At 66.6% G+C, this 15753-nt stretch overlaps 1 protein-coding gene across 1 annotated transcript; it reads left to right on the top strand.

Moving 5' to 3' along the window:
* Positions 1–220: 220 nt before the first annotated feature.
* CASD1 (CAS1 domain containing 1) lies at positions 221–12256 on the top strand. Its single transcript, XM_052000137.1, has 18 exons — positions 221–534; positions 1418–1514; positions 2486–2606; positions 2791–2835; positions 2993–3055; positions 3290–3334; positions 3535–3658; positions 3778–3992; positions 4067–4489; positions 4736–4825; positions 6671–6790; positions 7660–7816; positions 9368–9447; positions 9774–9875; positions 10423–10563; positions 10772–10849; positions 10971–11063; positions 11579–12256. The coding sequence occupies exons 1-18, from the start codon at positions 402–404 to the stop codon at positions 11843–11845; spliced, it is 2394 nt and encodes a 797-aa protein (XP_051856097.1). The 5' UTR covers positions 221–401; the 3' UTR covers positions 11846–12256.
* The last annotated feature ends 3497 nt before the right edge of the window (positions 12257–15753 follow it).

The raw sequence follows: 15753 nt of genomic DNA on the forward strand, positions 1-15753 counted from the left end.
CTCCGCCAGCCCAAGGCCCCGCCCCCCGGCTCCGCCCATGTTGCTTTTGCCTCTGGGACAGCCTAGGGAAAAGAGGCTCGGCAGCCGCAACTCGGGAGGGCAGAGGGGCGACTGGGCGCGGGCTCTGCTTCTGCGCAGTCGCAGACCGGTTCGCGGGGCGAGCGGGAGAGCGCAGGCGCGGAAGAGCGCGCGGGCACGGCGGGGCCGCGGCGGCGCGCGGCGGAGGCGAAGAACTCCGTGTGGCGGCGGCTGCTGCAGGCCGCTCTGCGGCCTTGGCGGCAGCCTCCGAGCGACAGACAAACCTCTGAGAGCCGGGTCCAGGCCCTGCTCCTGCCCCGGGCCCGGCTCGCGTTCCCGCCCGCGCTCCCGCCGCCGCGCGCTGTTGTCATGGAGGATCCAAGATGGCGGCGCTGGCGTACACGCGCGGGCGGCGCGAGATCAACCAGTACTTCAGTGTGAGCAGCGCCAAAGGGCTCGCGCTGGCAGCCGTGCTCCTGCTGGCCGCCGGCCACGCCGCGCTGCGCTACTATCCGGGTGAGCGGGGCCGGCGGGCGAGCGGGCGGGCCTGAGAGGGCGGGCGGGCCGAGATTCCCAGCGCGCGTGCGTGGCCGAGCGAGCTCGCCCTCCTGCCTCAGCGCGCGTGCGCGACCGCCGAGAAACCACTCCGCCCCCATCCTTTGAGGTACGCCGGGAGCTTAGTGCGCGTGCGCACAAGGCAAAGCTCGCCCTCCTGCTCCAATCCGCGTGTGCGACAGCGCGTGCTCCCGACCTCCTGTCTCGAGTGCGCGCACATCGCCGAGGCCCCGAGGTCGCACCCTGAGTGCCCAGCGCCCCCTTGTGGCCCTCCCCTGTCTTAGGCCCACTGTGGGCACGTGGCTGCCAGGCCCCGTCCAGCCCTGACATCCCTTGACCTCCTCCCCTCCCCGCTAGTCTCTAGGTCGGGCCGGGCTCTTCCCTCCCCGAGTGACCGCGCATTCCCGGGGGTCAAAGTCGGCCGCCTCTCCCGGCCCCTCCCCTGGGCTCCCGCCGGGGTCCATCAGGGCCGCTCCCCCGGCTCCCCGTCGCCTCCCGCCCTCAGGGTCGGGCCCGGCGCAGCTCTCTCCTCCCTAGACTGACCCTTGGGCCCTGGCAGTGACGTCCGGGGACCGCGGACCAGTCACCGAGCCGTCCCGCGCCCTCTTCTGGGGAGGGGCAGCAGTTAAAACAGCTCGGAGAGGCCCCCCCCACAGCCAAGGTGGTCTCTGCCCCCGCTTGGAGCCTCATTCCTCAGTCCCCTGTTGGTGTCTGGGGCGCAGCCCCCCTCGGCCCGGCCCGCGGCTCCCCCCGCCCGGATGCCGGGGTCAGGCTGGGAAGCCTCACCCTCTGGCTGGGCGGGGGCGGGAGCCGCGGTCACTGACCCCCGGGTTCTCCGTCCCAGGCCATGACTCCTGCGAACACCTGGTCTCCAGCGGGCGGTTCCTGGGAGAGAAGGTCTGGCAGCCGCACAGCTGCATGATGCACAAATACAAAGTCAGGTACCGCGCCTCGGCCGGAGGGAGATCCGTTTGGAGGGCAAAGGGCTGAAGGAACCAGCCCCAGGTCCGGGTCCTCCGAGAGGGGGTGTTGGCCCTGCGGGCCTGAGCTTCGCTGGCGGGCGTCGGCTTTAAGGCCAGCTTCAGGAAGGGGAGACCCTGGGGGGCGGGGCCTGGGAGAGGGAGAGACTCTGGGGGGGCGGGGCCTGGGAGAGGGGGAGACCCTGGGGGCGGGGCCTGGGAGAGGGGGAGACCCTGGGGGCGGGGCCTGGGAGAGGGGGAGACCCCGGGAGAGGGGGAGACCCTGGGGGGTGGGGCCTGGGAGAGGGGGAGACCCTGGGGGGAGGGGCCTGGGAGAGGGAGAGACTCTGGGGGGGGGGCCTGGGAGAGGGGGAGACCCTGGGGGGCGGGGCCTGGGAGAGGGGGAGACCCTGGGGGCGGGGCCTGGGAGAGGGGGAGACCCTGGGGGCGGGGCCTGGGAGAGGGGGAGACCCTGGGGGCGGGGCCTGGGAGAGGGGGAGACCCTGGGGGGCGGGGCCTGGGAGAGGGAGAGACTCTGGGGGCGGGGCCTGGGAGAGGGGGAGACCCTGGGGGCGGGGCCCGGGAGAGGGGGAGACCCTGGGGGCGGGGCCTGGGAGAGGGGGAGACCCTGGGGGCGGGGCCTGGGAGAGGGGGAGACCCTGGGGGGCGGGGCCTGGGAGAGGGGGAGACTCTGGAGGGGGCCTGGAGAGGGGGAGACCCTGGGGGGTGGGGCCTGGGAGAGGGAGAGACCCGGGGGGTGGGGCCTGGGAGAGGGGGAGACCCTGGGGGCGGGGCCTGGGAGAGGGGGAGACTGGGGGGGCAGGACCTCTCTGCCAGCACCCCGGCTGATTTGGGGGGGGCCAGAAGAAGCCGCAGAAAGGTCCCGATTCTGTCCGGAACCACCGAGGGGGTCCCGATGATGGCTCTGAAAGGAGCCGCTGGGTCTCTTGCAGCGAAGCCAAGGACTGCCTGGCGGACAAGCGCGTCGCCTTCGTGGGGGACTCCAGGATTCGCCAGCTGTTCTCTTCTTTCGTAAAAATTATCAACCCCCAATTCAGAGAAGAAGGAAACAAGGTGAGAGCGGCCGGAGGGAGGCGCCACTTGGGGGGTGGGGGCGGCTCCCGCTCTTAGGAAGGGGTCGCTCGCCCACAGGAGGCGCCGCGGTTTGCCAGGTTCCCCCCAAGAAGCAGAGGGGGAAGTGAGGTTTTCCGGAAAGCCTTTCCTGGCTAAGTGGCCGTTTTCTGTCTCCCTCTGGCAGCACGAGCACATCCCCTTTGAAGACAAGGCGGCGGCGCTCAGAGTGGTGAGTGCCGCGGAGCCTGCCCGCCTGGTGCCCGGGTCTGGGGAGGACGGGCGGAGGCGGAGGAGGGAGCACGTCCGGCCACCGCCCCCGCCCTGCGGGTCTCTGGTTGTGGGGGCCCGGGCGGGACTGAGAGGGCTCCGTGGGCTTGCGTTTCCAGGATTTCCTGTGGCACCCCGAAGTGAATGCTTCCATGAGACAATGTGTCAAGGTGTGGACCGAGGTCAGTCTGTAGGGGTTTGGTGAGACTCCGGGAACCCCCAGGGCTCGGGACCCCGCTTCCCTTCCCCTCTGTGCCAGGCGCAAGGCCCAGGCCTCCCAAAGCCAGCGTGGCTCCTGCAGTCACAGCTAGCCGCCCTCAGGGCCCCCCGAAATCCCCCCTCCGTCCCCCTGGGAAGTCACCCCACCCCTGGGGAGCTCCCTGGATGCTGGCGACATCGGAACTCTCCCTCTTTAGGAGCCTGCGGGGAAGCCCCACGTCGTCGTAGCGGGGGCCGCCACGGTGAGTAGTGGGCAGTGCGCCCCGCCGGCCCTGGGGCCTTTTCCCCAAGAACGGCTCCGTCCACCTGACGTCGGAGTCAGACCCCCCTCATCGGGCACCTGCTCTGGGGGCACGGGGCGGGCCGGAGGAGCCCCTCTGGGGTGCCAGTCGGGGGTCGCGCTTGGGCCTTGCCCCCCCTGATGGGCGCGCCCTCTTTGCAGTGGTCCATCAAGGCCCACAACGGCAGCGAGGAGGCCCTCGCCCAGTACCGGGCCAACCTCACGGCGCTGGCCCCGCTTTTGGAGAAACTGGCCAAGGGCAGTGACGTGTACTGGGTCCTGCAAGGTGAGGGGGCGAGGAGGGGAGGGGGAAGTGCCAGGAGGGGGAGGGAGAGCGGGGAGGGGGCAGGAGGATGGCCCCGGAAGCCAGCACCAGGTGCCCTGGGCCTCTCTGCTTGGGTGCAGATCCCGTCTACGAGGACCTGCTCAGCGAGAACCGGCGCATGATCACCAACGAGAAGATCAGCGCCTACAACGAGGCCGCCATCGGCGTCCTCAACGGCAGCGCCAAGAACGCCAAGTCCAGGGTCCGAGTGTTCAGCGTCTCCCAGCTCATCGCCCAGGAGACCATCATGGAGTCCGTGGACGGCCTCCACCTCCCCGAGTCCAGCCGGGAAACGGTGAGAGCGCAGCCGACCCCGGGGCGGGGCCCCTGCCGGAAGCCCCCGGCCGCTCACGCCCCCTCTCCCCGCAGAGCGCCATGATCCTCATGAACGTGTGCTGCAACAAGGTGGTGCGGCCCATCGACGGCTCCTGCTGCCAGCCGCCCGCGGCCCCCACGCTCACGCAGAAGCTGGCGGCCGGCTTCTTCGTCCTCGCGGTGGCCGGCTGCCTGGCCCTGCACCTGGCGCAGCGCCACGGCCCCCGGCGGGCCCGGCCCTGCGCCGACGCGGAGCTGGGCGAGGAGAAGAAGGCGGCGCCCGCGCCCCCCGCCTGCCCCTCGGAGGTGGTGCTGCAGTCCTGCTGCAAGCTGGGCCTGATCATGGCCTACTTCTACCTCTGCGACCGGGCCGACCTCTTCATGAAGGAGAACAAGTTCTACACCCACTCCTCCTTCTTCACCCCCATCATCTACATCCTGGTTCTGGGCCTCTTCTACAACGAGAGCACCAAAGAGGTGGGGGGGGGGGACCTCCCTGGGGGAAGGGGGGGGAGAACCTCCCTGGGGGAAGGGGGGACCTCCCTGGGGGAAGGGGAGGGGTGAGAACCTCCCTGGGGGGGTGGAGAGAACCTCCCTGGGGGCAGTGACCCTAACCCCAGAGCCTGGCAGCTGCGCGGCCCCGGGCTGCGGGGGGCATTTGGGGCAGGGGTCCCACTTTACCTGTCCCTGCCCACCTGGTGACCAGATGTTCCCTTCCCCCAGACCAAGGTGTTGAACAGGGAGCAGACGGAGGAGTGGAAGGGCTGGATGCAGCTGGTCATCCTCATCTACCACATCTCGGGGGCCAGCACTGTAAGGCTTCCAGCGGCCCGGAGACTGTCTGGTGAATGGGGCTCCCGCCGGCTTCTGGGATGGGCCCTCCTCCCCGTCCCCTTCTCTTCCCTCCTCCCCCTCCTCGCCCTTCCTCCTGACTCTCAGGCCCCAAAGAAAAGGGAAGGCAGAAGAGAGAGGGAGCCCATCATAATCATCTCGTCCCTGAAACCCCCAAATCTCCCCCATGATGGTGGGGGTCCCCACCTTCCCCAAGGAGAGGCCGGAGTCGCTCTGGATCTCCAGCGAGGGGCTCTTGGGGGGCAGGACACATGTTGGGCTCCCCCAACCCAGAATTAGGAGTGAAGGAGGGGGCGCTTAGAGTGAGGGAACGAGCCTGGGCCCCCATGCTGCTTGGGGGGGTGGGCAAGGCAGCCAGCCTCAGGCCTGAAATGCTCCCATGCCTGCTATGGATGTTGTTCTGCCCCTTGGAAACCCCCCAGCAGTAAACCCAGAAGGGGCAGTTCCTGGTTTCGTTCCTTGTCCCCCTTGGGATGGGGGAGCCCCCAACCCAGATGCTGCCCCCTGGGGCCCAGCGAGTGCAGACTGCTGCTCCCCTAACCTGGAGCCGAGCTTCCGTTGTGCCCTCAGAGGGGCCGGCGTTGGCTCTCAAGGGTCTCTTGCAAATACTGCTTAAATGCCAGCGCGAATTTGGGAGGACCCTGTGACGGTTCTGGTTGCAGCCCCCCAGACTTTGTCCCACCATCGCACCCCCGAAACATCCCCTGCCCCTCCTTCAGAGCCCGTCCTTAGTCCTTCTCCTTCACCTCTTGGGCCCTGGGCAGGGGCGGCCTCCCGTGGCCCTCCTCTGGCTCCCCTGCCTGGGGGCCTGGCAGTCCTGGACAGACTCTTGGTTGGGGCTCGCCGAGGCCCCGGCCAGCGCCTCTGCTGCCTGATGAGGGAGCGCGGTCCTGCCAGGCCGGACGAGGAAGCGCAGGATCTGGGGTCCCTGCGCTGTTGGGCGGATCTTTGTGGGATTGGGGGGTCTGAGGCCGCCTTTTCTGGCCCCTTCCCGGTCATGGTCTCTGGGCCCCAAGATCTGGGCCTGCCTGTCTCGCCCCCCTTGATGTGTCTGTGGGTCAGGTTGGCTTGGAGGACCTCCCAGGTCCGTCCCCCTCAGCCCTTACTTTGGCTGTTTGTGGCCGTCCATGCTGTGGTCTGTGACCGGCACAGACTGCTCCCGGTTGCCTTTGGGCACTGCCCGCTGCACCCCCAGCCTCTTTACTGGGGGCTGTGCCCCCCCCCCCCACAGCGGGCCAGAGGCCCAAGGCCTTTCCTTAGAGCCTGGAGGCCCTGCCGAGGCAGAAGGGGCCATGGGGGGGGCACATTTTGTGATGAATCCCTGCCCACTTGGGGGGCTGGGCCTTAGCCATCAGGAAGCGGCTTGCCTCTGTCCCCTCCTGAGAGAGAGACGGGAAGGGCTGCCTTCAGGGAAGGGGGGGCCCAGCTGCAGCCTACTTCCCCCTCCCCTTGGTGGAGGATTTCTGCTCGGAAACAAAAGCCCCGCTTGTCCCCCCCGAGCCCGTGGAGGCCAGAGTTACCCTGTGCCCTGGGCGGTGGAGCCCAGGCACCCCGATACAAATTCCCATCGGGGGCCCAGAAATGCACGTCCTCTGGCGGGGCCTCGGCAGGAGCCGAGCCTGGGGGGCGCCCCTCAGGCAGGGGAGGGGGCCGGACACCCAACTCGTCACCCCCCTGGTGTCCTCTGGGTCTCTGGTGAATGTTGAGTGATGTCATGTAAAGGGGGGGGGTTGGGCGGCTCGCGGGCCTGTCGGGGAGTCTGTGCCAGCCTAACCACCCGATTCAATGCGTTTCTTTTGCCAACAGTTTTTGCCTGTGTATATGCACATTAGAGTTCTGGTTGCTGCATATCTATTTCAAACAGGTTACGGGCACTTCTCATACTTTTGGATCAAAGGAGACTTTGGGATCCACCGAGTGTGTCAGGTAGCGGGGGATTAAGGATGGGGGGGCGAACCCCTCTGTGTCAGGTGGGGGGGTCGAGGATGGGGGGGTGAACCCCTCTGTGTCAGGTGGGGGGGTCGAGGATGGGGGGGTGAACCCCTCTGTGTCAGGTGGGGGGGGTCGAGGATGAGGGTGTGAGCCCCTCTGTGTCAGGTGGGGGGGGTCGAGGATGGGGGGGCGAACCCCTCTGTGTCAGGTGGGGGGGTCGAGGATGGGGGGGCAAACCCCTCTGTGTCAGGTGGGGGGGTCGAGGATGGGGGGGTGAACCCCTCTGTGTCAGGTGGGGGGGGTCGAGGATGGGGGGGCGAACCCCTCTGTGTCAGGTGGGGGGGGAGTCAAGAATGGGGTGGGGTGAGCCCCTCTGCCTTGGCTCCAACTGCTTGCGATGCCCTGGGGGCTCGGCCTGGTATCGTGAGGGCAGGTGGAGTCAGGGCTCTAGGGTCTCCTTTGCGAAGGGGATTTTTACCTGTAGAACAAATGAAGATCCTCAGACCTTCTGGGGCACGTGACCCTAATTACTCAGACACAGAAAGAGCTGGGCAAGGGGACGGCCGAGCCCTTCAGCGAGTCTGCCCCAAGCAGGCTTGTGGGGGGCCCTAGCCCCCCAGCTGCTGCTTTCCCATTTAGCAGAGGGGCTCTTGGTTTCCCGCTCCCTCTTTGGGCTTGCCCGTCGAGGGATAAGTAGCATGAGGTGGCGCGAGTTCCGGCCACAGACGTACACAACAAAGTCTCAAAGTTCCTTTAGTCCGTCATGGCCCTTTGGACCTGAAGTCCTGCAGAAACAACCCCTGGTGGAGGCTGGCGGTGTCCGGGCCCCAACGGACCGTCCGCTCTGCCTCCTCTGCCCCCAGGTTTTGTTTCGGCTCAATTTCCTGGTCGTGGTGTTGTGCATTGTGATGGACCGGCCTTACCAATTCTACTACTTTGTGCCCCTGGTCACCGTGTGGTTCTTGGTCATCTACGTCACCTTGGCGTTGTGGCCGCAGATCACCCAGAAGAAAGCCAACGGTCAGTCAGCGCTCCTGTCGTGGGGAGGGGGAGGGTGGAGGGAGGGAAGGGAGGAGGGGAAAAGGAAGCGTTGGTTTCCCTTTTGTCCGAGGCTCTTGGAAGGAAGGTAGGTAGACTCAACATGGCGGAGTCGCTCCAACTGCCAGAGCCACCAAAGCAGATGCGGATGGAAATCCAAAAAAAGTCAGGGTTGGCTCAGGGAGCCGGAGAAAGGCAGCCAGAGGCCGGTGGCAGGACACTGGGAGGAAGAGCCGAGTTCAAATCCTGTCCCAGACACTTACGAGCGGGGCAACGCGGCCTTCCATGGTCTCCTTTCTGTCAAACGCCCTTCCTACGGGTTGGCTCGTGTCAGCCACTGGACGAGGCTTGGCGGCCGGGCAGGGAATTCATCTAGATTTCCTGGAAGAAAGGAGAGGCTTTAAGTGTTAAAAAGTGGTTCTGCATTTGAAAAGAGCACTGGAGGGGAGACCGGCGAAGCAGGGAGAGCTGGGAAAGCTAAAGCTGGCGAGGGCATGGGCGGCGTGGCGCCGGGCGGGCCCAGAGCCTCCTGCAGGACGTCCTGGAAGTCAGAACGGTCCAAGCCAAGGGCTCCGTGGGACGAGAAACCACATCGGCGAACAAAGACTCAGAGCCACAGACAAGTGAGCCGGGGAAGAGGGAAAAACCGTGGGACCGCCCGAAAGCTGCGAGCCAGAGCGCGCCGGAGTCCTGCCCAGGAAGTCATCGCCAGGGGCTGCCCAGCTCTCCCAGCCCGGGGGCGCGTGGAAGGAGTGGGGACCGCCGGGCACCTCCCGAAAGACCCGATGACGACTCCAGGGCTTCTGGGTCAGGAAGCAGGGAAGCCGAATCCAGGGCCAAGATGGCAGGAGATCTCCCCGCCGCCGCCTCGGGGGAGGAGAGGTCTTGGAAAGTCACATACACTGCTTTCCGTCCGGGACACTCACCCAGCAGGACTGGGGGCCAAGGGGCTCCTGACTCCAGGGGCTCTGTCCGCTGCGCCGCCGCTCCCCCAGAAAGGATCCCTCGTGAAGGGGAAGACGCCCGTGTGTCTGCGGTCTGATCCCCGGAGCTGGGGAGAAACTTGGAACAGACCCAGGACCCAGGGGGACCTTCAGAGGCAGCTCTGGCAGGGCCAGTGCCACCCTCGGGGAGGGGGGGCAGAGCCCCAGAGGCCCCACCCCAGGATCAGGGGCCGCTCGCACCTCCTCCCATGCGCCCCAGCCCAGCTCTGACAGGCCCCGTGCAGAAGGGCATTTCACACTGTGGGGAAATTGGGGGGAAGAGGAAAGCGTTTGGGGGAGATGCTCGGCAAGGTGATGAGAACGTCTTCACAGGGGCTCTCTGGGGCACCCCCGGGCAGGGGAGGCGGAGGAGGGCGACAGAAGTGAGAGGGGTCTCGGAGAAGGCCGATACGTGGCACAGCGCAGGGGCGGCCGTGGTGGGCAGCTTGGGCACAGGCCTGGGGACCCCGGGGGCGGCGGGCAGAGGCCCTGGGTCCGAGAGGCCCTCAGGGAGCACGCCGCGCTGACGCGAGCCCCTCTTGTCTCCCAGGAAGCTGCTTCTGGCACTTGGGCCTGCTGATGAAGCTCGGGCTCCTCTTCCTCTGCATCTGCTTCCTGGCCTATTCTCAGGTCTGTTCCTCTCTGCGCCCTCCCCCAACCTCTTCACGGTCGGGGCTCCCTTTGGCCCCCGGGGTCCTTGGCAGAGAGAATTTCAGGGGGGAGTTACTGTAAGAGGCCCCGGGGCCCTGACTTCTGGCCCCCGACTGCGGGGAGGCCCCAGAGGGTCTTGTGTCCTGCTGCCTCCAGGGGCCTGTGACCGCCCACAGGGAGGGCTGTGGGGCAGCTGGACGGAGGCCGGGGCTGCCGGCCCTTCTTCACCCCCACTCTTTACTCCCTGGGGTCCATCAGCCCCCCCACGCACCCCCTTCTCTCAGCCTGCTCACTGTGTTTTCCAGGGGGCGTTTGAGAAGATCTTTTCCCTTTGGCCTCTGTCCAAGTGCTTTGAGCTAAATGGGAATGTCTACGAGTGGTGGTTCCGGTGGAAACTAGACCGCTATGTGAGTCATCCCGCTGTCCTGGGGCCTGCACGGATCCCGGGCCCCTTTCCCGAGAGGCGAGGGGGTTTCTGGGGGTGGGCCATGGCTCCTCTTCCTCCTGGGGGTCGCCAGGCAGGCAGCCTGACGTGGAGGGTCTGGGGCAAGATGGAGGGGACCTTTCACAGAATTAGCTCAGTGGGGAGCATGAAAGGGGGGCCCTGGAAGTCAGTGGGCTGAGGCAAGGTGGATGCTCCTCGGAGAAGGCATGACCCCTAATGGGCCCCTGCTTGCCTCAGGCTCCCTCGGGCCTCCAGCCCAGCAAAGTCTTGTCAGGGTGGTGGTCTGCTCCATGGGGGCGGGGGTCCACTCTGTGGGGGCGGGGGTCCGCTCCGTGGGGGCGGGGGTCTGCTCCATGGGGGCGGGGGTCCACTCTGTGGGGGCGGGGGTCTGCTCCGTGGGGGTCCGCTCCGTGGGGGTGAGGGTCCACTCCGTGGGGGTGGGGGTTGGCCCCCTTGGTCCCCACGGGGCCCCTTGACCAGCCACAGCTCTCATCAAGGCCCCCCCCCAGGTGGTGTTCCACGGCATGTTGTTCGCCTTTGTGTACCTGGCTTTGCAGAAGCGCCAGGTGCTCTCGGAGGGCAAGGGGGAGCCCCTGCTCCCCAACAGGATGTCCAACCTGCTCCTCTTTGTCTCCGTGGTCTCTTTCTTGGTGAGTCTGCCAGCCTGGCCACGGACGCGAGGTCCCTCAGGCCTGGGGGGGGACAGAGCTGCCCGCTCTGTAAAATGGGGAGAGAGGAGGAGGAGAGCCAGAGCGGCTCCACCCCGGGTGTGCCAGGCCCGGGCCTGTGCCGGACGGCCGGGTGGGAAGGGGAACGGGGGCACCCCCAAGCTGATCCGCGCTCGGCCCTTCCCCCCAGACCTACTCCATCTGGGCCAGCAGCTGCAAGACCAAGGCCGAGTGCAACGAGCTCCACCCAGCCGTGTCCGTGGTGCAGGTGTGGTGGGGGAGGGGGGTGGGGGGCCGGGCTCGGGCTGGGGGCAAGGGGGGAGAGGAGGGGCTGGGCTCAGGCTCTTCCCAAGCGCCAGCTGACACGGCCCCTCCCACTCCCCCCTCAGATCCTCGCCTTCGTCCTCATCCGCAACATCCCGGGATACGTCCGCTCCGTGTACAGCTCCTTCTTCGCTTGGTTTGGGAAAATCTCCTTAGAGGTGCGTCCTCCCTGGGGTCTGTGAGCGTGTCCGCCACCCCTAATGTCACTGCGGCTCCTCCCCTTCTGGGTGCTCCCCCCTGTGGGGGAAGGGGGGACCCTCTCAGCTGCCTCTCCCCGTCCTTCCCCGTCTCTGGAGCTCCAGGCCTCCCTCCGACCCCCTCGCCCAGCCCGGCTGCCCTCCCCCTCAGGGGCTCAGAACCGTCCTGGGTCCCCGTGCCCGCCTCCCCCCAGGGCTCCCCCATGCTCTAGCCGTGAGCAGAGGGCAAGCTGGGCCAGGCCTGGGCGGAGGGTCAGAGCCCAGGGGGTGGGGGCGGCCGGGGACGCCTGAGAGCCAGCCTTTCCTTGGGCGGGGGTGTGAGTGTGTGTACGTGTGCACGCGCCCCATTGGGCGCCTTGTTGCCCGGCGGGCGCTGCTCCTGGGCTCGGTGCAAGGCTCCCCGCGCCCATTGGTCGGAGGGTACGAGGTGGGCCCGAGCTGGGATTTCTTCCCTGACCGGCTCCCTGCCCCCCCAGCTCTTCATCTGCCAGTACCACATCTGGCTGGCGGCCGACACCAGGGGCGTCCTGGTGCTCATCCCCGGCAGCCCGACGCTCAACATCACGGTCAGCACCTTCATCTTCGTCTGCGTGGCCCACGAGATCTCGCGCATCACCAACGACCTGGCCCGCGTCCTCATCCCCAAGGACAGCTCGGCGCTCTGGAAGAGGCTGGCCTGCCTCGCCGCCTTCTTCTCCGGCCTCCTCCTCCTCTCCGCCGTCCAAGGAGACCCGAGGCGGTAGCGGGGGCCGTGTGTTGGATTTGGGGCCCGGGGCGGGGGAGAAGGGGGGGCTGTGCCTCGGGGGGCCATGCCCTCCATCCAGAAGCCCCCCTCCCCCCGCTCCCGAGGCGACCCCCTTTCTTCTCCGTTCGGGAAGTCCTTCCCGGCTCCGCGAGGGCTCGCCTGCCAGCCGGGGGCCCTCCCCTTTGTGTTTGGTCCGCGCTGACTCTCGTAGGGATTTATTTATCTGTTGTACAGATGGGCTTATGATTTTTATGGTTCAGAAGATTGCACTTGTTTGGGGGGGTGGGGGGTAAGTATATTTTCTGTTGCTGTTCCGTGAATGTGTGAAGTAATTTAAGAAGTCCCCGACCGTTCCATTGGATGCTTATTTTTGTATTGGCAAGAGATCAATTAAAGTGCTTGCTTCCTGTGGGGGGCTTATGGCTCTGGGCTCAGTTGGGGGGGAGCCGTCCCCCCCCAGTCAGCCTGGGAAGGAGGTGGGCTGGACATTGGGCCCTTGCTGGGGCCCCCTCACGGCTCAGAATCTCCCTGGCTGTTAATCCTGCTTCCCTGGGAGTTTTGGGGGGGTCTCTTCCCTTTCTCTGTCTACTCTGTTCCTGTCCCCCAGAAGGGGAACCACTTCGGGGATCCCCCAGTTAGACGGGGCTCCACATCTGTCTGCCGCCGATTGGAAGGTCCCCCCCTTAGATGGGCGTTGGGCCCGGGGCTGGAGCGGGAGGGACCATCCCCTGGTTCTTAGAAGATGGCGCGAGGCGCGTGGCACTACAGAGCAGGGCAGGGGGCCGGCCTCTTTCACCCTGTCTGGCAGAGCCCTCGGACCCTGACGGGCCTGGAAACTTGGCTACCATTGCTGACAAAAACCAGACTTGGCGCAGAGCGGGCCAGGGTGGGGGGTGGGCTCGGACCGTGCGGCGGCTCGGGACCACCTCGAGCCCCTCTGCCATGGCGGGCACGCGCACCCCATCTGGCTTGGGAGTTGGGGCCAGTTTGTGTCCCCCCCCCTTTGGAAAAGCCGATGTCTGTCTTTCTCCCATTGTTCTCCAAGCCTTGGGACGGTCAACACCCCTGGCGCGTCTCTGGCCATGCTCCTTGGGTTGTCCCTGCCCAAACGGGGGGATGGGGGTCCTAGCAGGAACCCCCCGCAAGGTGGGGTGGGAAGGGGGTCATGGCCCTTAAGTGCTGGGCAGGGAAAGGAATTGGCTCATTCTGAGTCAAAGAGATGGGGCTGGTGACAAAATGACCTCTCGGTCCACACTGAGAGCAGGGGGGCCAAGGACCGGGCACCAAATGCTTCTGGGGACTTCATTTTGGGGGGACCTTCAGGGAAATATGGGTACCTGGGACCTGGAGAAGAGGGGAGTCCCCCAAGCCGGGGCCCCCAACTCAGGCGTGTAACAAAATCCCCAACAATTCAGGCTCCAGAGGAATGGAGCTGGGATGAGGGGCCCCCAGTTCTGGTTCCCAAAGCCATAATGAGAGAAGCTAAAGCTGTGCTCCCCTTGGTGCTCAGTGCTTCCTGATGATTAGGAAATTGGGAAACTGAGGCAGCCCTGAGAGTGCTGACCCCCACCCCGGGGTCAGGAAGGAGGAGATCAGATCCCCTCCCCCGGGGCCTATTCTGAGCCCAGGATTCTCCCAGCACCACACTGGGGTCCCTGCTGCCGATGGCCAAGAGGGCCTGCTCTGCCCAGCGCAGAGGGCACCCCTTCCATGCCCATTCTCTTTGTGGCCAAATGGAGCAGGGAGTGCTCACGGGCACAGGCTAAGGGGCCTGAAGAGAGAAGGGAGGGGCAGTCCTGGGGCGCCCCCCGACCCCCTGTGGAGCACCCCCTTGGGCGCCGCACCCGTGGGACTCATACATTGACCTGCCCCTCCAGCGGGGGCAGAGAAGTTGTGTCCCAGGAAAGGGCCCCTCCAGGGGCTGCCCCCATGGAGAGCTCCCCGGGCCCCTCATTCTCTGGTTCTCCCCTACAGAGGTGTGAGCTGCCACCCCGCGCCCCCAGGAGTTCTTCCCTGCAGAGGGCACGAGCTCCCCGGCAGACCCCCGGGCCGCAAGAAGGGCCGGTTCCCGGGATTCTCCTAGGGGCGTGAGCTGCCGCCTCGCGCCCCCGGGAGTTCTTCCCTGAAGAGGGCGCGAGCTCCCCGGCAGACCCCCGGGCCGCAAGAAGGGCCGGCTCCCGGGATTCTCCTCTGCAGGGGCGCGAGCTGCCCTCCCGGGCCCCCGGGGGTTCTTCCCTGCAGAGGGCGCGAGCTCCCCGGCAGACCCCCGGGCCGCAAGAAGGGCCGGTTCCCGGGATTCTCCTAGGGGCGTGAGCTGCCCTCCCGGGCCCCCGGGGGTTCTTCCCTGCAGAGGGCACGAGCTCCCCGGCAGACCCCCGGGCCGCAAGAAGGGCCGGCTCCCGGGATTTTCCTCTGCAGGGGCGCGAGCTGCCCTCCCGGGCCCCCGGGGGCCGTTCTCCGCTCGAGCCCCCAACAGCCCCGGCCGCCAGCTGTTCCCATCCTCTAGCGGCCCCGTTGCTCCCTCTGCCGCGTCCCCATTAGTCCCACGGCCATGGGGAGTCTCCACTCATGGCTCCGCGTCTGGGGAGGGACTGAATAGGAAACGCAAAGCCCCTTTTCCCGTTCATTCTTTTCGGACGTAACGGGAAAGGAAAACGTTTCAGAAATAAAGCGAAGCGCTGCGGGAGCCTCGGGACACGGGGGCTTACCGAGGAGCTGCCAGGACGCGGCCCCAGGGCCCGGAGTCTCCCACACGGGTGTGGCCGCAGGGCCTCCGGGAGCCTCCGCCCCCTATCCCCCTCACTCCCAGGCTTCCCGGCCGGCCCCCCCCCCACCCCCATAGTGTCTCCCGCATGCAGACCTTCCCCCTGGGACCAAGCCCGCCCCCAGGCAGCCAGGTGCTTCCCCCAGAGGCTTTCCCGTTGTTTCACACCTCATGGCCTGATTGAGGGCCTGGAGAGCCATGGGGGAGGGGAGGAGAGCATGGAGAGCGTCTCAGCCCTTCCGGGGGGGGGGGGGGCGGGGGGGGCATGGAGAACATCTCAAACATCTCAACGCTTACATGGGGGCTTGGGGCAGCCGATGGAGCTGCTCAATCCCCCCACTTTTATACGCGTGGGGGCCCCCATCCCTCTGTGGAGCCCCAGCCGAGTTCCCCCTCACACAGGAACGGCAAATAGACTTCAGGTTTTACCTGCTTTGTGCCAAGGCCATAGCCCGGCGTCAGGGGGACCCTCCCGATGAACTTCCCTGAATTGCTGGGAGCCCTGTCCCCATCCCCACGGGGCTCCCACTGCAGCCTGCAGACTCCCAGACGTCTCCCCGAGTCCCGGTGACACTCTCCCGATGGCCCCCTTCCCTGCACGACAACGTTGATGGATCGTGGCTCCTTTTGCTGCTCTCCCGCTGGGCACTGTGGCTGCTCTCTTTGGCCGGGGGGTGGGGGGGGTGGGGGGTTAAACCTCCGCTAGAGGAGGGATTCCCCGTTTGCCTTCTCACTCGAACCGCATTCATGTGTTGTAGCCTCCCTCGGAGGCTGCCGATTGCCGGGGCCACACACACCGATCCCCCCCGGATACACATGGGGACGAGCCGGTGTCGAGGGCCCAAACAGCCTTTCTTTATTGGCGTCCTCAGCAGGGGTCAGCAGGAGCGGGTGGACGTCTCTGCCTCTCTCTGATCTCTCCACACCCTTCTTGCCTATAGACTCAAATCTGGCCATTTATATTTACTTTCCTCTGGGATGGCCCCGAGTCCAGCCCACTGAGCCCTGTGCAGGAGGATGGGCAAAAGGGAGACACCTGGAGTCAGTGCTGCGGCCGAAGGAAAGATCCAGCACCTGTAGGCCACGCCCCCTCCTGCCTCAGCGGCCACGCCCCCTCCTGCCTCCTGGACCCACGTGGCAGT

This window comes from Antechinus flavipes, chromosome 5 (genome assembly GCF_016432865.1).
Source record: "Antechinus flavipes isolate AdamAnt ecotype Samford, QLD, Australia chromosome 5, AdamAnt_v2, whole genome shotgun sequence".
In the NCBI taxonomy this organism is placed as follows: domain Eukaryota; kingdom Metazoa; phylum Chordata; class Mammalia; order Dasyuromorphia; family Dasyuridae; genus Antechinus; species Antechinus flavipes.

What these genes read in the sequence shown, in the direction of transcription:
- CASD1 (XM_052000137.1), top strand. Translation starts at nt 402, where the DNA reads ATGGCGGCGCTGGCGTACACGCGCGGGCGGCGCGAGATCAACCAGTAC. An exon ending in CGCGCTGCGCTACTATCCGG is followed by an intron (nt 535 to 1,417) that starts GTGAGCGGGGCC and finishes TCTCCGTCCCAG; the next exon opens with GCCATGACTCCTGCGAACAC. An exon ending in ATGCACAAATACAAAGTCAG is followed by an intron (nt 1,515 to 2,485) that starts GTACCGCGCCTC and finishes GGTCTCTTGCAG; the next exon opens with CGAAGCCAAGGACTGCCTGG.